This window comes from Carlito syrichta, unplaced genomic scaffold, assembly GCF_000164805.1.
Source record: "Carlito syrichta isolate Samal-C Ts95f unplaced genomic scaffold, Tarsius_syrichta-2.0.1 Scaffold314337, whole genome shotgun sequence".
NCBI classification, from domain to species: Eukaryota; Metazoa; Chordata; class Mammalia; order Primates; family Tarsiidae; genus Carlito; species Carlito syrichta.
The window spans coordinates 221,908-242,746 of NW_007258433.1; the positions used below are offsets into that span (position 1 = coordinate 221,908).

At 41.9% G+C, this 20,839-nt stretch overlaps 1 protein-coding gene across 3 annotated transcripts in view; it reads right to left on the reverse strand.

Annotated features, from left to right (window-relative positions):
* LDLRAD4 (low density lipoprotein receptor class A domain containing 4) overlaps positions 1 to 20,839 on the reverse strand; it is a 269,988-nt gene that overhangs the window by 51,619 nt on the left and 197,530 nt on the right. The window contains exon 1 of one of the 3 annotated variants that reach the window (XM_021719252.1): positions 14,853 to 14,939. The exons of the other annotated variants lie outside the window; for them this stretch is intronic. Within the exon in view, the coding sequence (XP_021574927.1) occupies positions 14,853 to 14,874 (22 nt within the window). The 5' untranslated portion in view covers positions 14,875 to 14,939. Of the gene's footprint in view, positions 1 to 14,852; positions 14,940 to 20,839 lie in introns of those variants that run through there. 3 annotated transcript variants of the gene reach the window in all.

Sequence of the window (20,839 nt, forward strand, 5' to 3'; positions counted from 1 at the left end):
CTTGGAAGCAAGTGACGCTGTCAGGTAGTTTTGCTTCATGCTAAACTAAACCCATTCTCGGGTCAATTAAGGTTATTGCCTCTTATCTGTTTCCTTTTTGGGGCCCTGAAAAGATAACATTTCTGGTAGAATAAAAGGTAAATAAAAAACTTAATTATTTATGAAAATCAGTATTTTCTAAAATAAAAGCCCCCTCCAGCACCTTTCTTTTTCGCTATTTCTACCTATTTATTTCTTATGTCCACAACCCTTTCTTTTCTTTCAGACTCAAAATGTTCTCTACATTTAAGGATTCATTGGAACCTATTCCAATACTAAAAGTCATATGTGCTTGAAGGGATTGTTCAGTTCAACATCTTATTTATTATTTATTGTGAATTTAAAAAGTACTAGGACCCACCAGGCGTGGTGACTCAAGCCTATAACCCCAGCACTTTGGGAGGCCGAGGTGAGGGGATTGCCTGAGTCCACAGGTTTGGGATAAGCCTGGGCAACTTGGCGAGACCCCATCTCTACAATAAAAAAAAAAATTAGCTGGGTGTGGTAGCACATGCCTATAGTTCCAGCTACTCGGAAGGCTGAGGCAGAAGCATTGCCTGAGCCCAGGAGGTCGAAGTTGCAGTGGCTGGGAGCGGCCACTGCACTCCAGTCTGGGCGACAGAGTGAGACTCCAACTCAAAAAAAAAAAAAAAAAAAAAAAAAAAAAGGTACTAGGACCAAAGATAATTTTTTCATGCACTATGATGTCAGTCAGATTTCCTTGTTTAAAATGAGAACTCCTTCTATGTAGGCAATAACATTACTACATGGGAACACAAAGAATTTAGATGAATGTGAACCTCTGATTAACCAGAGATAATGAAGATCAATCAACTGGGTTTTTTGATGACATCGTGCCACCATTAAACAGACAGAAGCCAAAGGGTTAGGAAAGCAGGCACCACCACCACCCTCTCCATAGGCCTGAGAGTGCCTTTTATGTGGATAAGGAGAAACGTGGTCCTGTTTGGATTAAAAGTGCCCTTAATTAAGTCTGTTATTCTCAATAACAGTAAATACCCACACTAAGAAAGCAACAAAATACAAGGTGGCAATAATAAAAATGTCCACAGTTTTCAAAGGAGGAATGTTTTTATGGCAGAAACACACTTAATTTTAGTTATACAAATAAAACTGATTTTTTTTTCAATTTAGAAGGCCAGAAATGGTAATATTGCAAATACCTTTACAATTTTTTTCCTGTAATGTACCTTATAGAAAAATTTTCCAAACCAGTCTATCCCCATTAATCCTCTAAAAGGCAGACATCCTGTCAAGGCAGGCTGCAGGGTGGCAACTGGGTCACACATGCTCTTTCCGGTGATTTTTAGTTCAAACAAATACAACAACAAATGGCAAACCTTGGTGAGAGTCCAGATGAATTACTTATCAGTCTTAGGTTGCAAATTCTCTCTACCATCATTATGTTTGGAACATTTCAGCTCTATCTCCTCTTTTTTTTTTTTTGAGTTGGAGTCTCACTCTGTCACCCAGACTGGAGTGCAGTGGCCGCTCCCGGCTGCTGCAGCCTCGACCTGCTGGGCTCCGGCAAACCCTCTGCCTCAGCCTTCCAAGTAGCTGGAATTACAGGCATGCGCTACCACGCCTGGCTGATTTTTTGATTTATTGTGGAGATGAGGTCTTGTTGCCCGGGCGGGTCTCAAACCCGCGGGCTCAGGCAATCCACTCACCTCAGCCTCCCAAAGGCGTGGGATTACAGGCTGAGCCACCGAGCCCGGCTCTCTATCTCCTCTTGATGGAGTCGAATGCTGGTTAGGAGACACAGGTTCTGGTGCTATGTCTCCTGCTAACTGAAAGTGACATTTTAATTCATACAACTGGGCAGGCCTCAGATGCTGTCTCATTTACTAGCTGGGACCCAATCAGTCTTATGCATACTTCAGTTCTTCACGTCCCACCCTTAGGAGTCTTAAAATATCTACATTCCATGAGTATTATTGTTTATTCAGCATAGATTTTTATCTAAACTGTAATTAATTCAATTAAAAAATTAACCTCTAAGTAACAAGATACACAGAATCACAGGTCTAATATGCTAGATATGTTAAATAAAACTGTTTTCATTAAGTATATTATTAAATACTAGCTAAAATTAATTTGGAAACAATCGTTAATATTATTTATAAAACATAAAGAAACATTTCTTACTTTTACCCATTTAAAATAAATGTTTGCCGTATAATTTAGCTTCAAATAATTATGTAAGAAAAACATGATTTGTCCATATATATGTTATACGGTGCTTGAAACTAAACATATTAAAATATAATATAGGAGATCTTCTTACAGGATAGCGAAGTGAGAAGCTCTACGGTAATTGGTGAGAATTACTAAAAAGAAACCATTTTAAAATTTCCCTCTGAAAATTGTCCAATGGGATACAACAGATTAACAGACATCTTGTATTGAAGAACATCTACTAAATCTCCGTAAAAACCATGGGAGTCTGTGGCACTTGAGCCAAAACCAGCTCCTTTCCCCCCTTTCCCAGGTCAACACATGGAAGCACCACTTTGGATGGGTGTGGGGAAAAAAACCCAGGGTTTCTTCTCTCTCCAAATCCCAGTGAAGGCTACAGCAACTCCATGTAAGGGGCAGGCATCCACAGGTCCCCGGTGCAGAGGCTAACTTACAGGTGACAGTAGCCAAGAGCTCACAGGTTTCCCATTTCCACCTGGCTTTCCTTACTGTACCCCACTCTTCGTTGCTCCCACTCTTAGGGAAGATCAACCCCAGTCAGATCAATAGCTAACCTCCCATCAGAAGCAATGAAGGCCAGCAGGCAGTGGGATGACAAGTTCAAGATGCTGACATTTATTTTTTAAAAACTCACCAACCAAGAATTCTATACCCTGCAAAGCCATCCTTCAAAAGTTAAGACAAAATGAAGACATTTCTAGATAAACAAAAACTGAAAGAATTTGCTGTTAGTAGACTCATTCAAGAAGGAATTTCTTCAGGCTGAAAGCAAATGACTCCAGACAGTAATTTGAGTCCACATGAGTAAATAGCTCTAGAATAGGTAGTTATATAATTACAAAAGATAGTGTAAATGTATAGTTCTTCTCCTTTCTTCACTGATTGTTAAAAAATTACATAAAGCAATATGTGTATAGGCAATTGTATCACTGGCCCTGTAATATATAGAAATGTAATCTTTTTAATGATGATAGCACAAAGGAGGTGAATGGGAGCAAAGCTGTGCTGGACAAAAGGAATGACACTAGTTGGTAACCCAAATCCACAGGAGCAAATGAAGAGAGCCAGCAAAGTTAAATTGGAAGACTAATAAAAGAAATGCTATAAATATATAGCTTGCTCTTTCTCTCTTTAGAGTCTTTAAAAGACATAAAATGATACAAAGTAACAATTACAACTATATATTGTTGGATTTGTAACATATAGAGCTAATGTGCACAAGAACACAAAAAGAGAAAATACAACTATATTGGAGTAAAGTTTTACATTTATAAAATCTGTATATATGCATATATTGATATTGCAGATGTGCTGCAACTACTAAGAAAGTAACTTTTCAAAAGCTGAAAAAAATCATTAAAAGAATAAAATTGTTAGCCGGGCTCGGTGGCTCAGCCTGTAATCCCGCGCCTTTGGGAGGCTGAGGTGAGTGGATTGCCTGAGCCCGTGGGTTCGAGACCCGCCTGGGCAGCGAGACCTCATCTCTACAATAAATAAAAAAATCAGCTGGGCGTGGTAGTGCATGCCTGTAATTCCAGCTACTCGGAAGGCTGAGGCGGAAGGATCGCCGGAGCCCAGCATGTCGAGGCTGCGGTGGCCGGGAGCGGCCACTGCACTCCAGTCTGGGCGACAGAGTGAGACTCCAACTCAAAAAAAAAAAAAAAAGAGTAAAATTGTTAAATTAGAAAATATTGACTTAAGCAAAACAAAGCAGTATAAATATATATCTACATACGGTGGGTACCCCAAACACCCCAGAATTTATTTATTAAAAATTGTGTATTTATTATTACATGCTTAAACTTTAGTTACCTTCAGAGTACTCTCCGTTGATGCAATATGCCTATTGAGATGTTTTTTCCTCTGCTCAAAAACAGTTTTGGAACTCATCAATTTGGATGCTTTTTTAGTGATTCTGCTGCTTTTCGTTTTACCTCTTCCATATCAGCAAAACGTTTCCCTTTGAGGACTCTTTTCATCCAGGGAAACAGAGAGATTGGGTGAATAGAGAAGGTGAGGCATTTTTGGTCAAAAATTGTTGAACACTCAGCGCAGTGTGGGCCAGGTGTGCTTGTAAATCACCAGTCATGAAATGAGCAAATGTGGCCTGGCTCGGTGGCTCAGCCTGTAATCCCAGCACATTGGGAGGCCAAGTGGATTGCCTGAGGCTCGGGTTTGAGACCAGCCTGGGCAACTTGGCAAGATCTCGACTCTACAATAAAAAAAAAAATTCACCAAAACCAAATGCAGTCTCTCACAACAACCCTAGCTGGTACACTGATGCTGACAGGTTCCTAGAACACACTTACCTAGCAGGGGATGCCAGTACTACAAGGACCTCAGCCTCCAAAAGATAATTCTGGGTTTTTTTGGGGGGGAGTCCCCCCTCCTGTGTCAATATATAAATATATAACATATAAACATATAAAAAATATATATGTATATATTTCACATGCTATACGTATGCTGTCTATCTATCTATCCATTTATCTCATTACAATTAAGTTAGTGAAAACCTTAAGTAGATTCTGACATATGTTAAGCCCCAGAGCAATCACTAAGAAAATAACTTTCACAAAAGCAGAAAATAATCATTAAAAAAATAAAATTGTTAAACTAGAAAATATTCACTTAATGAAAAAGAAAGCAGGAAAGGAGGAATAGTGGAAGAAAAAAAGACACGAGACATATAGGATACAAAAAGTAAAATGGCAAATGTAAAATCAAATGATATGAATAAGATTACCTATGATTGAACAATCAAAGCAAAAGGCAGAGATAATCAGACTGGATAAGAAAACAAGATTCAATCATATGCTGTAGACAGAAAATAAATTTTACATTCAAAGACAGAAATAGGTTGCAAATAGGAGAATGGAAAAATATATGCAAACAGCAGCCATAAGAAAACCAGTGTGCTCTACTAGAGAAAATAGGCTTCACAACAACAAAAAAATGTTACTAGAGATAAAGAAGGATGTTTAACATTGACAGAAGTGTCATTCCATGAGAAATATATAACAATTACAAACATATGTGCATCAAACAAAAAAGCCCCAAAGTACATAAAGCAAAAGCTAGCAGAATTGGGAAGAAAGATAGACAACTTAAGAAAAACAGTTGGATACCACAATACTCCACATTCAATAATAGAACAAGAGGCAGAAGAACAGCAAGAAAATAGAAGAGATAAACAACAATATAAATCAAATAGTCCAACAGACAGACATTTATAGAACAATATATTCTACAATAGTATGCTAGGCCATAAAACAAAAAAAAATTGAAATCATACAAAGTATGCGCTATGATAATAAAATTAGAAATCATAAAAGAAAGAAATCTGGGAAATTCACAAATATATGTGAAATAAACAACATATACTTTTTAAAAAAAACCCATTCAAAGAAGAAACTACAAGGAAATTTCTTCCCTAGAAGGGAAATTAGAAAATACTCTGAGATATATGGAAAGAAGGACAAAACATACAAAAACTTATGGAATACAGATAAAGCAGCACCCAGAGGAAAATTTATAGTTGTAAAAGCCTACATTAAAAAGAATACAAATATAACATTAATAATTTAAGCTTCTACCACAAGATGACATTGAACAAAGGGAAATAAACCAAAAGCAAGAAGGAAGGAAGGAAATAATAAAGATTAGAGCAAAAAAGTATAAAACAGAGAATAGGAAAATAGAAAAAAAATCAATAAAACCATAATTTGGTTCTTTGAAAAGATCAACAAAATTGACAAATCTTTAATAGACTGATAAAGGAAAAAAGAGAGGACTAATTACTAAAATTAGGAATGAAAGGAATAAGATTAGTATCACTATTACAAAGATGAAAAGGATTATAAAGACTACTATGAACAACTGCATGCCAACAAATTAGACAACATATAAAAGTTTCTAGAAAGGCACAAATCATCAAAACTGAATCAAGAAGAAATAGAAAGTTTGAATGGTACTGTAACAAGCAAAGAGATTGAATTCATAATTTTAAACTTCCTACAAAGAATTAATACTAACTCTCCACCAATTCTCCCATCCATCCATCCATCCATCCATCCATCCATCCATCCATCCATCCATCCATCTATCTATCTAGTTGAGGTCTCACTCTGTTGCCCAGGCTGAGCCTTGACTCCTGAGCTTAGGCAATTCTTCTACCTCATCTCCCTGAGTAGCTGGGACTACTGGTACACACCACCATGTCTGGGTAACTTTTTTTCTAAATTTTAAATAGAGGCAGGGTCTCATCATGTTGCCCCAGCTGGTCTCAAACGCCTGGGCTCAAGAGATCCACCCACTTCGACCTCCCAGAGTATTGGGATTACAAGTGTGAGCCACTGTGCTGGCCGGAAAATTTATTTTTGAAGAAAGAGCACTTCCCAACTCATTCTATTATAATTATGACTATCATTTTCAAATGTTCCTCACTACTATTTCAAGAGTAGTGTCCCTTCTGTTTCATTCTTTAACCAGTGCCTCATTATAGGTATACATGAAACAATATTTCTTTGAATAAGAATGTGTTGAACCCATACTGGTCAGAATCCCTATGGTGGCAGGCAGTATCAGCTGAGTGACAGTCACGGGCTGCCTCCTCCAAGTTCGACCCTCATTACCCAATCTCATGACACACGCCTGTACTTCCTCTAGGAGGGGAGCTGCTTTTCACATCACTACTCTGGAGACATAACCTCTACCAGCACCCCAAGCTCCCTAGGACCCCAAGACCCATGTGTGCAGGGTGTGGTTACACATGTGCGCATGCATATGAATATATGCAAATGTTGTATGAGGACAGTGATTAAAAATCAGGATATAAGAGAGTTTGGAAAGAAAATTAAAGTTGAAAAAAGCTGCCCCGTCGGGTGTAGTGGCACGTGCCTATAGTCCCAGCTACTTGGGAGGCTGAGGCGGCGGGAGGATCACTTGAGCCCAGGAATTTGAGGCTGTAGTGAGCTATGAATACACCACTGCAATCCAGCCTGACACACAGCAAGACCCTAAAAAGCTCCCTAAAAAGATCTTTAAAAAAAAAAGGTTAATTCATTAATTAAAAGCAAGTGAATAAAAAGTCAGAAAAAAGAGATTGGAGGCAGGAAGGTGGGCTCTCATAAAGGAGACAGAGCTGAGTGCAGCATTGTGTGCCTGTAGCCCCAGCTACTGGAGAGGCTGAGGCAGGAGGATTGCTTGAGCCCAGGAGGTCAAGGCCAGTCTGGGCAACATAGGAACACTCTGTTTCACTCACAAATAAATAAATAGGCTGCCCAGTGCTCCCATCCCAGTAAGTAACAGGTCAAACACACTCAGGTGCAGACTGAAGTTCTTCTCAACATTTCCTGTGTAATTAACCCTGTGCAAAGCACAGAAAGGGAAGATCAAGAGACAAATCCATGCCCAGGTCAGCTTGCAAAAAGCTCTCGATCTTGCTGGGAAAACAAGACTAGATTGGGGGGGGAAGCAAAGCAATTAGAAAATATAAAGTCATATTTTGCAAAAAGTAATTCGCAATTTAAAATATATTTCCATATCTAGAATCTCAGTTGATGCAAACAAGTATCAAAAACGTGCAGATACTAAATGCATCAGAAACTGCTAGAAACAGGATTTCTTGACAAAGTTTTGGTCTCTTTCCACTCCCCAATTGGGAACTAGGACTTACAGAAGAAACTATAGATCCTTTCTAAGGTATTCAAAGGGTATTTACAAATTTTATTTTTTCGTGCCCCTGTTTCTCATCTTGGGTTTCCAAGAGTTAAATGCAACATTAAAAAGTTAAGGGACCATAACATTCATTATCCTTCCTTGGAAAAGTCATACTCATAATTTTTATTGTGTAGAATTTTTCCTAAAGGGCCTCATTGACGACATAGTGCCAGGCCTACCAAATTTATAATTAATAATACTTCCTATATACCCTGTGACATAATTATTCTTTGTCTTAAAACAGATCTTTTCATATGGCTGTATACAAGTCATTCACTTCCCATGTGAGAAAAGAAGGAAAGATACATAGTAGTTTCTAAAGCCTGGGTCACAAACCCTCAGGGCAGTCAGTGTAGCAGACTGCAACCAGCTTTTTTTTTTTTTTTTTTGAGTCAGGGTCTTCCTCTGTTGCTCAGAGTGCAGGGACATGATTCTGGCTCACCGCAGCCTCAACTTCCTGGGCTCAGGTGATCAACCTTCTGCCTCCCAAGTAGCTGCGAATACAGGCATTCACCACTATACCTGGTTAATTTTTGGATTTTTTTTTTGTAGAGATGAATTCTTGCTATGCTGCCTAGGCTAGTCTCAAACTCCTGGGCTCAAGCAATCCTCCCACCTTGGTCTCCCAAAGTAACAGGATTATAGATAGGCATGAGCCATTGTATCCAGCTGCAACAAGCTTTAAAAAAATAGAAAATATCTGAGTGCATATATGAGTTATAATTACAGATATGGTGAGATAACTTCTTCATTACATATATATGTGTTTGTACTGGGTTATGATGCGAGATGCATTTCTCACTGTGAGTCAGAGTTCAAAATCCTTGAAAACCTTTCGTTGAAAAAGTAAACTATTCCTTGAATACATCATTCCTCCCTATTCAACAAGATAAATCATCTTCTTCTACTAAACTCAATTTTTCATCAGGAACAAACCAGCAATACACAAGTGAAGATCTTTTTTTTTTTTTTGAGTTGGAGTCTCACTCTGTCGCCCAGTCTGGAATGCCATGGCACACTCACGGCCACCCCAGCAACGACCTGCTGGACTCCGGTGATCCTTCCACTTCAGCCTTCCAAGTAGCTGGAACTATAGGCGAGCACTACCATGACCAGCAATTTTTTTTTATTATTGTAGAGATAAGGTCTCGCCAAGTTGCCTGGGCTGATGTCGACCCCATGGGCTAAGGGAATCCACTGTCCTCGGCCTCCCAAAGTGCTGGGATTACAGGCACCGAGGCTGACCAAAGTCTTTTTAAGATTGCTGGAGCTACATTTACATTTAGTGGAGACTCGAAAAAAAAGATCTCCAGTTATAATTCAGAAGAATGACACACATACCCCTCTGGATCTTTCTGAGGACCCAGGGCAGTGTCCTTGCACTGGAAGACTGAGGCTGGAACCTGGTCTACTGCCTGAGAATACCCTTAGTTTCCTCATCTAGAAAATGCTATGATTACCCATAAATGTCTTAAGGGTGTTATAACAATCAATTAAGATAATACAAGTGCAAGTAGCATAAAATTATAAAGCATGCATTCTTTCTCCTGGCCTCGTTTACAATAACTTCATTCTACATTGGCCCCATGCCTCACAATCCTTAAATTCCACTGCGTGTGTTCTTTAGAGCAGTGATTCTGAACCAGCTGTGGATTTATCAGCTGGGTATTTTACAAAGACCAATTCCTAGGTTTCATCTCAGATTGTCTAGATCAAAAGCCCAGAAGTAAGCCTAGGCTCTGTAATGCAAACAGGGTTAAGAGTCACTGTCTTAGACTGTATTACTACTGGATTTTTCTTTATTTTTAACTTTCTATCTGCTGTCTTCCTCTCTCTATATACAGATAGGTAGGCAGACAGACAGACAGACACACACACACACACACACACACACATACACACACACACATGCATGTCCCTCTGGAATACATCTCTTTGTGTTGCAGCTGTCTTCAAGAAGAAGACAAAAATTTAATGCAGACTTGCTTAAGCTCTTCGCTCCTATTTTAACTACCTGGTGGTATCAAATGAAAACTTAAAAAATCTTGGACAGCAAACCAGTTTCTATCATGAAAATCTTCAATTTAAAGAATTATGACTTTTCATATTCTCAAGGAAATGCTAAGAGTTTTTATTTATATGGTACTATTTTAACATTGTTCAGAGAGAGGAGAATTCTACAGTGAGCCAAGATTTGGGGTCTGTCTTTTTTCTTCTGGAAACTTTAATTACTCAAGGACAATAAAACAACTTCATAACTCCCTAATCAAAAGCAACTAAAACCCCTACAGGATTACTGGGTAAGGATCTTCTGCTACTTTTAATTCATACTTCAAAAAAAACATCTAAAATCAAAAGTAAGGAATTCCAGGAAGAATACAAGCACCAACCTTTAGGACCCCAACCCACACTGCTGTTTCCCTTTCTCCAATAATAATGGGACCTCTGGATTAGAAATAGTAAATCGGTCTTTCGAATTACTTTTAAGCACAGAATACTTTACAAAGGTAGAAACCCAAACTTAGATTCGATCTCCAGTGCAACTGATCAGCAAATGTCCCTGAGCTTTTAATGCGTCTCCAGGTCTGACAGGTACAGAATGAATCAGAGACTGCGATCTCCTCAGGTCTAGAGGCTAACGACACACATGAAATGAGACACGGCCTTGTCAGTCAGAATTCGGTTATGGGCTAAGCTGCTTGTGGAGATCACAGTGCTGCAGATTTTTAAGAGGAAGAGAAACCAGTAAGGACTGTGATAACCAGAGGAGGTGTCATAGCAGAGGGGGCCTTCAGGATACTGTAGGGCCATGCCAATTCTGAACACACCCTCACAGGTCATGCAAGAGGTCCTGTGTTCACACGTGCAGTGTTTCTAATTCTGGGTCATCTGGTTTCCACGACACGGGTGGGCTCTCTGCACATGTGCACACACACCCATACACACACATCCACACGCCCGCAAGCCCCCACAGTGCACACACACACGCACTCTCCTCCCTCGCTCAGTGCCTACCTGGTCTCTCTCCCCACATGCTTCATGGCTGACCTTTTCAGGGAGGGCCCAATGCCACACACAGTGAGGGGATCCCCATCTGTCTGCCTCATCTGTCTTCCACTCCCCTGGCTCACTCACACCCCGCACCCCATTCACCTCACCCCTTGCCCTTTCTTCCTAGTCCCCGTCTTTTCCCTTCTCTGAGTTGCCTCTCCCCTTCTGACTTTTTGTTTCTAGCTTCCCTATGGGAAGACTGACCAGGACTTGCATCTAAATTTGGTTATGCCTGAGGTGGAAGTCGCTGCGGGAGTCCGGGTCCTAGCACGGTGAGCCCGGAGGCAGAGATGACCGTCTTCCCTGTGCCAGTCACCTTGACTTTCTTGAGGTGTGGGAGAGACACAGCTGTGGGCCACGACCCGTCTCAGGAAAAGCACACGACACAAGCTGGGCTGCCAAGAGCGACAACAACAGAAACGCTGGTTAAGAAATAAGAAATGTCGAGTTCCTGCAGACTCTCGCTGGTCCCCACCAAGGATCTGCAAACAGAAACAAGCACCTCCAGCCTTGCGGGGTAGCACAGAGCATGCCACCAACCTCACACTCCTTCCTCGCCTTCTGGGAGCCCTACACACGTGGACAAAGCACCCCAGCAGTGGCCCATGGTGGCATCCAGTCACTGTCTCACCTGCCTTCTCCTGTCACAGTCTATTCCAGCCAGATTACAGGATCCTGGAGGCAGGAACCAACAAAGCAAGAGAAAAGATGGCCGTATCCTGAATAGTTGAGCTGAGCTTCCTGAGTGTGCAAGCAACTGAACGGGTGGGTACACCATGAAGCATAAAATACATTCTGCTGGACCACAGGATGAGGGGAGCCATTTCCTCTAAAACAGGGTCAACACAGCTTCAAGAAACCAGTAGCGATCATACATTCTTTGTGAGTGGGTTGTGTTGATAGCACTAGAACAATTCAATCCTAAGAACACAGAAGCCACAGAGCTGCAAGGTGTTTCCAGAAACGGAAGTTGCTTACAGAAAACACCCATCACCTGCTTTTCCTTCACCTGGTGAGGTAACAATCAGACATGTTGTACTTTTCTAAAAAAAATTCCAAGGGCAATGGAGGAAATGGAAAATTTAAAAATAACGCCTCATTTTAATGATATGTTTGAAAATATATTCCTTAATGAAGCCCCATCTGGGAAATTATTTTTAATTTTCTACTCAAAAAAGGAAAAGATAAAACACCAAACATTCTCAGAAAATGAAGATTGTTTCCCAGCCTCCAAAAATGTATCTATAAAATCCCTGTGTCAAAATAAACCACTCGAACTGGTTCGTTCAGAACAGAGAATGTTAGGATGAAATTATTCAAGAGGCAATGGAGAAGAAAGTCCCTGCCCAGAGGGTAACAGAGAAGCCCACAGGTACCTACCTTCTTCACACACTGATATCACTTCTAGAGTAAATATCACCAGGGGCTTCAACCTCAAGCAGGAATGATTCTGTCTTTTCACGGTATTTTACAAAGCTTCACAAATTTTTGTTGGGATGGGAGGACAAATAAATTATCGTGAGATTATATATTTTTTCCACATACGAATAATGTCAGTACCACAACTGCTACAGAAACCCGAACGTGATGCCATCCACACAAAAAGGCTTTCTGGATTCCAGAAGTGAGGTGTCCCAGAAATCTAAAATAAAGACACTGTTGGCAACTTCTTAGAGAAACAATCATCCAACTTATAGGAAAGAGATTCAAGATCCGCTATTACTATTTAAACATATTCTGGGACTAAGTTTTCAAGGTTGAAAACAACTGTTCTCTTTTTATAGTTACTCTAGGCTGAGGACACAAACGGAGGATTTGATATGAGTAAGTAGGGTTCTGAACAAGCAAAGGTTCGGTCGTAAACAGTAGCTCCTAAATATCAGAGAATAACCCCACCAGGGCATTGGGATCAAGGGACAAAAGGAGCCACAAATCTGTACAAAGGTCCAGCCACCTGAGAGAGGTTACTTTGCAAAAGCTACCATCACATGTCTACTGGAGGTAGGAAAGAGGTCTGCTGTGGAGGGAACGCAAGTCACTGGAATTGCTGACCCCTCCACGAGTTGGACATTCCCCAAGGAATGAAGTGTGGGCCTAGGAATGAGCAGGTCCTCAACTCACCTTCAGGCGGGCTTAGGGTGACGGTGGCTCTGTAAAAGATGCTGAATGGTTGGCTGCTCTCAATAAAGGCCAAGGCAGGGTGGTTCACATAGTCTCTGCTTTGAGCACAGTGCCTGGTGCTTGGTAAGGGCTCAGTAAATATTTGCAAAATAAATAAGAGGGAGACTATCATGGGTCGAATTCTGGTATGTGATGCCTAGGTCAGTGTGGTTCCTTGACTAGCAGTATCAGCAGCACCTTGTGCTGCTTGTGGAGATCACAGCGCTGCAGATTTTAAAGAGGAAGAGAAACCAGTAAGGACTGTGGTAACCAGAGGAGGTATCATAGCAGAGGGGGCCTTCAGGACACCGTGGGGCCATGCCAATTCTGAACACACCCTCACAGGTCATGCAGGAGGTCTTGTGTTCACACGTGCAGTGTTTCTAATTCTGGGTCATCTGACTTCCACGACACGAGTGGGCTCTCTGCACATGTGCACACACACCCATACACACACATCCACACACCCTCAAGCCCCCACAGCACACACACACACGCACTACTGAGAATTCTGGGCTTGAGGCCAGCAGGATGGTTTTTATGGAACCCTCTAGGAGATTCCGGTGTATATTGGAGTTCGAAAACCCTCTGACCTAGGGAGGTGGTGGTGTTTCGAGGGGGGAAACATCCAAGAAGAAAATGAATACACGTGTAATATCTTGATATTGCCGGCTTCCTAGGTAATCTGATTTATCTGGTCTTTCGTTCCCATGACTCTGGTCTTGCAGTCCCTTTCTTCCTCGCAAGTAGGTATAGTGTGATGTCACAGGGTGCAGACGCACATTGCCCCCCTAATTTTTAAGGCATCCAGACTGTTTTGAGATTGACTTGCCTAAAAGCTAGATCCTTGAGTATCATATTGTGTGTGTGTGTGTGTGTGTGTGTGTTTCTATTTCAGGGCTCTGAGGCTTTCTTATAAAAACACAGCCACTATTATAATCTGACTTCATTTGGCCAGCAAGAAAAAGACAAAATGCTAGCTGTGACTCAGAGCCCTCCTCAGCTTTTACTCTTTACTAGGTATCTTTTTGCAACTTCTAAGTGACAATAATTTTAGCCTTAAGGAGTTTACCATTCTTTCAGCTTTCATTCACTACGATGCATCAGCTGTTTGATATTAGATAGCTTATATATTACAAAATATTTCTGATCTGTTTCTTTAAGGGAAAGAGTAGGGAAGATCTGAGGGTTTGATAGACAAGTTCATTAAGAGGAAGTACGTTTGCAGATGTTAGCTAACTTTCAGTTCCCCCATTTAATTTGTTTCTCTGGCTTGGTTCAATATTGAGCGATTTCACTTCCAACATAGGGCTTATTATTCTCTACGATATCACCAGAAATTAGCATTCTTCACATACACCAGTTTGTGTTAAATAACAGATATTTTGGTTGATGTAGCAATTGTGCTTACATTTGGAGAAAATCTGGGAAAGCAGTTGTCTGCAACAGTAAAATTCATCACTAAAATTAAATGCTTTAATTTTCCTAATGGGCTTGAAAAGGGGAGGGAAACCAAATGTGCTTTCAAAAGATAATCTCCTGGAAGAGGAAGTCTATATGGAGGCTTAATCAAATCTGGGCAGAAGTTATGCTAAAATTACTAATCATCAAAATGACCCTTCTTGTTCATTAGTGCATTAATAAGTGTGGACACCCTTCACCTGGAGGGCTGCTAATCCCCATGGTCAGGCATAATCCATTTCTTCTCCTCTCTCTTCACCTCAATATTAAAGGCTTAGAAAAGACCCCTTTACAAAACAAAGCTCAGAAGACACTGCTGTTTATCACTGAAGACAATAAAGTAATGCAGTTTGGAGTATTCATGCCAAAATAAAGAGCGCTGGTAACAGATTTGTTCCTGGTGTATTAGAAATGAGCCCCAGCGACAAAGTCCTGCTCTCTCTCCGGCGAAGCTGATGTATTGACTAGACAGGTAGATATTAGGTACTCAGGCTGTCTGGGTGCTATGGAAATCATGTCGAGTGCATTTGACCATCGGCAACGGGGCCAGACAGGCACAACGCTCATTCTTATTCCAGCCAGGGAAGAGGTCTTGTCTGCATTTTCCTTTTTTGCTGAAAGGCTGCCATATTTGTCAGCTCAGACGCGTGTAAGATAAGCTCTTTCCTCGTTATCTAATATTTTACCAGGCAGTGGAACCAAAGGATAAGGACAACCTAATCGCCCACGTGGGTCGCAAAGCTTGAGCGCGCCAGGCCCGGCACAAAGCCTGGAGTCTGGAGAAGAGGAAGTTTAGAGGGAAGTTAATCACCTCATTTGGAAGGAAAGCACTGAGGGATTTGGACCAACCATTATGATTCATCGTGCTTATACAATGAATCAGGAGGCAGATCCGAAGGAACTCACCACGGGATAATCTTTGGACAGCTACACTTTCTTCCCCACTATATGCCCTTAGCTTAAATTTACCCTAAACCCAAACGCAATAAAAAGAAGTGGTTATGTGGAGTTGCTTGACCAGAGTTAACAAAACATGGGCATACGGAAAGATGAATTTTGCAGCCTTCCTTCCCACCTGGCTATCCAGTGATCCCTCCACACATTTACATCTTCCCAAGTGCCAGGCACAGTGCCCGTCTCTGAGGGGAACAAGACGGGTGAGTTCCTGTTCTGAGAAGCTGGGAACTGTCTGGTGGGGGAGGGGAGGGAGAGAAACTGATAGTTACGAGCAGTTGGCAAGAATTGTAATACAGACACCAGCCTGTCTCGGGAGGAAATAGGAAGTGCCCGACAGTGGAAGGAAGAGAGGGGTAGGAGAAGACTTCCTGGAGGTGGCCAGTCATCTGCGTCTCAAGGGATAAGTCATAATTAGCCAGATGAAAGGGAGAAGGAAGAGGGAATGGGATTCCAAGGAGAAAGACTGACATGAAGCAGAGGTTCAGAGACGACAAAGAGTGTGTCTTTGGCAGGTCTAGGCAATTTGGCATGGCCAGGGCATTATGACAAAGAGATTAAAGAAGGTGAAGACAGACTCTACATGATGGGCTTTATCCTTGGGTCACGTGATCCAGGGTGGGCTTCCAAACAGCCAGGCTTTGCTTGAGCTCTGTGGGAAACGGATGGCAGGGAGAGGGGTTAATGTGCTGTAGCAAGGCTGGAGGAAAGAGGAACGGAAGCCACGGCCCCCAGAAGGCACGGGCAGAGGAAGCAGGTTGTACAGACATATAGGAAGGCCATGGCAGGACTCAGGCGGGTGGAGAAGCAGGCGAGGACGGCCCCTGGTTGAGGGGTGACAGGTTCATTCTCTTTGCTCTGAATGCGACATTCATCACGCCCAGCTACATACCAGAGCTGCGGAGGGCAAGGGCAAGGTCAGAAACACGGCGACCAAACGGTGCCAGCAGGACCGTGGGGAAGCAGTGTCCTGCCTTAGCAACTCAAGCAGTCCTCGGCACTTGCTGGGCACCCCAAAACTGTTTGCTAAGTGAATGAAAGCCACACTCACTGTAAAGCAATCTAGTCTCTCACTCTGTATCTTTGGGCAAATCTTTCTTGAAATTTAGTTTCTCTGTTGAAAGTGGTGATAATACCTCATCAGCAAGGGTGCCTGCTAATGAGTATTTGTATACCTAACGCTGAATTGTACCCCACATCTTTAAAATAAAAAATTTTAAAGTTAAAAAAGAAAGGGGTGATAATACGTTCCCCTCAATATCTCAGAGGCCAAACTAATTTCTTTCTTTCTGGAACTCTAATAAAACCTATCATTTTTACAATTTACTTAGGCTTCACAATCCTGTGTTTTCTAGTACTACTAACTAGATTCTAAGCCCCTAACTGTAGGCCACAGTCCTCCCAGAGGTCTCAGCAACAAAAAACAGTTGCCACATACATGGTCATCAAAAAACCAGCCCCAGCTGCCATCCAGCGTCAGGGTCTGCACGTCACACTGTCACCTGCAAACTTAAGCTAAGAATATTTGTCCTACCTGTTCACAGAGGTGTTTTTGAAAAAATGAGATAATAAAAATGAACACTAAAATCTTAACTTCTGTGTATTTATATGATTTGGCAATAATATTACAAATCTACTGATTTTTTTTTTTTTTTTTTGAGTTGGAGTCTCACTCTGTCGCCCAGGCTGGAGTGCAGTGGCACACTCACGGCCACCCCAGCGGTGACCTGCTGGGCTCCGGCGATCCTTCTACCTCAGCCTTCCAAGCAGTCAGAACTACAGGCACGTGCATTTTAAAAATTTATCGTAGAGATGAGGTCTCGTCAAGTTGCCCGGGCTGGTCTCGAACCCTTGCACTCAGGCCATCACTCGTCTCGCCTCCCAAAGTGCTGGGATGACAGGCTGAGCCACTGAGCCCGGCCTAAAGCTACTAATTTTTTAATAGCAACTAGTCTACTCTGGCTAGTTGATAAACATTAAAATAAGAGCTATAATTCAATCTTACAACAGGTAAAATAGTCTAAGAGACCCACATGAACAGAGAGCTCCTTGGCCCAGAAATCTATCTAAGTTTGATTTAGATGAAATGGAGGTGACGTGGAGTGCGTGGGAGGTGGGCTACCCAGCAGCAAGAGCCTGCAGTGAGGCTGGGGAGAGTGTGGGCTCAGGCTGTGCTGCATCTCACCCTGCCGTGTCTCTCTGGTCCCATGGTTGTCGAATGCCTCTGCACACTTGCTCAGAGGAGCCCGAGTACCTAACTCACCCCCACTCTGGTCCCGCCAGGCCTGGCTGCAGGTCCTTGCAGGCTACCCTCAGAGGGAACTGCACCCACTCTGAAATGACAGGTTGCTCTGAGTCAGTTCTCATTCAAGGCAGTTTAGATGGGATTCTTTAACTGACATGCGACTGCCACACGCTGCTCAGGGTGCCCCTGCAGGGCCCAGCACAGCCCACGGAGAACGAACATGAATACACAGTCACCAATCCCTTTCTCTCCCAGCAACCTCCTGCCCTCTTTGGTCATTCAAAGGTGAAGGGAACTGGCCATTGCTGTGTGCTTCTGGGCCAGGCACTGTACTGATGACTTCAAGTTTTTTCCCCCTCACTTTTGGCAGGAATCATCAGACCCATTCTTATCGAAGACACTGAGGCTGAGTGGGATAATGTCACTTGACTAGAGACGCACAGGAGCGAGGGACTGACTCCAACTCAGGTTTATAAGGCCTTGAAGGCCACACTCATTTCACGACCCCTTGGTGTGAAATAAATCATGGAAAGACAAATGCGTTTTGAAAGAAGCTCTAAGCCCTCGAATGCTGTGGCCCACCCCCTGTCCACCCCTCACATGCATGCATACACACTCATGCATGGACACACACATACCTACAAACCTGCACATGGACACACATGGACACACACACACAAGCACATGTGTATACACACACGTACACAGAGTACTAATGAGCTGCTAGTCTCAGAGTGCTGGGCTCTCAGCCCTTGTCTGGACACATGCCCACTGGACAGGTTTGTGATTTATAATTATAACCACTGGTAAGGGTTTAGGAGCTGACAGAAACCACAGAATTAAAACGAACAGGTTCAGACTGCTGGACAAACCTTTAAAACGGATGAACAGAAAATGAATAGCAGGCACGACGGAAGTAAATGCTGAGATGCAGTTTTATAGCTGGATGATCCCTAGTTTCTTTCTGTAATTGCAGGAGTCCCTCTTCAGATCCCCAAAGAGAAGGCTTCAAGGAATTTAGGAGTCTACCCAGAGAAGACAGAATGCAAGCAGCTCATTGTTTGAATATGCTTGACTGTCTCTAGACAGTTCAGTAGAGACAGAGAATGAGAGACAGGCTTCTGTGCAGGCTACGTTGCAAGAGAAAAGCCAACCAGCAGAAATGTATAAAGAGCCATGCATCCCTAATCTGAAAATCTGAAAACCAAAATGCTCCAAAATTCACAACTTTTTGAGCACCAATATGATGCCGCAAATGGAAAATTCCACACCTGACCTCATATGCTGAGCTGCAGTCTAAATGCAGCCAAAACTGTCTTATACATAAAATTATTTGAAATATTGTATAAAATTACCTTCAGCCTACATGTATAAGGTGTAGATGAATCAAAAATGAATTTTGTGTTTAGACTTGGATCCACCCCAAGATACCTCATTACATATACGCAAATTTCCAAAATCCGAACTTCTGGTCCCAAGCATTTCAAACAAGGGACAGGCAACTATATATAGAACATAAATCCTGGTATCAATCAACCAGTAATCTCATAATTATCTAGTTTAAAAACTAAAAGCTAAAGACCTTGTTTAAAAGAAGGACAAACGCCACAGACTGGAAAACAATATTTGCCAACTGTATTTCTGACAAAGTCCTAACATCTAGGATCTACAAGGAACACAAACGGGCCCAAAAGAAAAAAACCAAACAGCCCCATTACAAAGTGGGCAAAAGATATAAATAGATACTTCTCAAAAGAAGACATACAAGCAGCCAACAGATACATGAAAAAATGTTCAGCCTCACTCGTCATCAAAGAAATGCAAATTAAAGCCACACTGAGATACCACCTAACTGCAGTCAGGATGGCTGTCATCAATAACACAAAAAACAACAGATGCTGGAGAGGATGCAGGAAAAAGGGAACACTTCTACACTGATGGGAGTGTAAATTAGTACAGCCTCTGTGAAAAATAGTGTGGCGATTCCTAAAAGATCTAAAAATTGACCTTCCATATGATCCCACAATCCCCCTACTAGGAATACACCCAGAGGAACTCAAATCACTCTATGAAAAAGATACCTGCACACATATGTTTATCGCAGCATTGTTCACAATAGCAAGAACATGGAACCAACCATGCTGCCCATCTAAAGAGGACTGGAGTTTTAAAAATGAGGTACGGCCGGTCTCAGTGGCTCAGTTTGTAATCCCAGCACATTGGGAGGCCGAGGTGAGTGGACTGCCTGAGCCCGCGGGTTCAAGACCAGTCCAGGCAACTTGGCGAGACCTCGTCTCTACAATAAAATTAAAATAGTCGGACATGGTAGTGCACGCTTGCAGTTCTGGCTACTCAGAAAGTTGAGGGGGAGGGATCTCTGGAGCCCAGAAGGTTGATGTTGGAGTGGCCGTGAGCATGCGTGCCACTGCACTCCAGCCTGGGCGAAAGAGTGAGACTCCAACTCAAAAAAAAAAATGTGGTATATATACACAATGGAATATTATGCAATCATAAAGAAGGACAAAATAATGAACTTCACAGCAACCTGGATGGACTTAGAGTCTATAATACTGAGTGATCTTTCACAGAAACAAAGAACTGAGTATCACATGTTTTCACTCACAAGCGGACCTTGAACAATTATCATAATACTATAAGAAAAGGATTGGCAGTAGTGGGAAACTGCCGGGGGTGGGGGTGGGATGGCCAGTAGTGGGAATTTGCCAGGGGAGCGGGGGCACACTTCATCAACAAGGGTATCTGCATGATGAACAATTGTATACTTAACCCTGAATTGTACCCTGCATCTTTAAAATAAAAAAAATTAAAAGAGAATAAAATAAAAAAATAAAAAAAAAAAAAAAAAAAAAGACTTGGTAAATATATCAAAGTTTAAAATAGCCACTTGGAAGATTTAAGATAAATAATTTGTATGAAAATATAATTAGTATAAATAAATCATTGTTTTGTGATTCACTAAGAACAAAC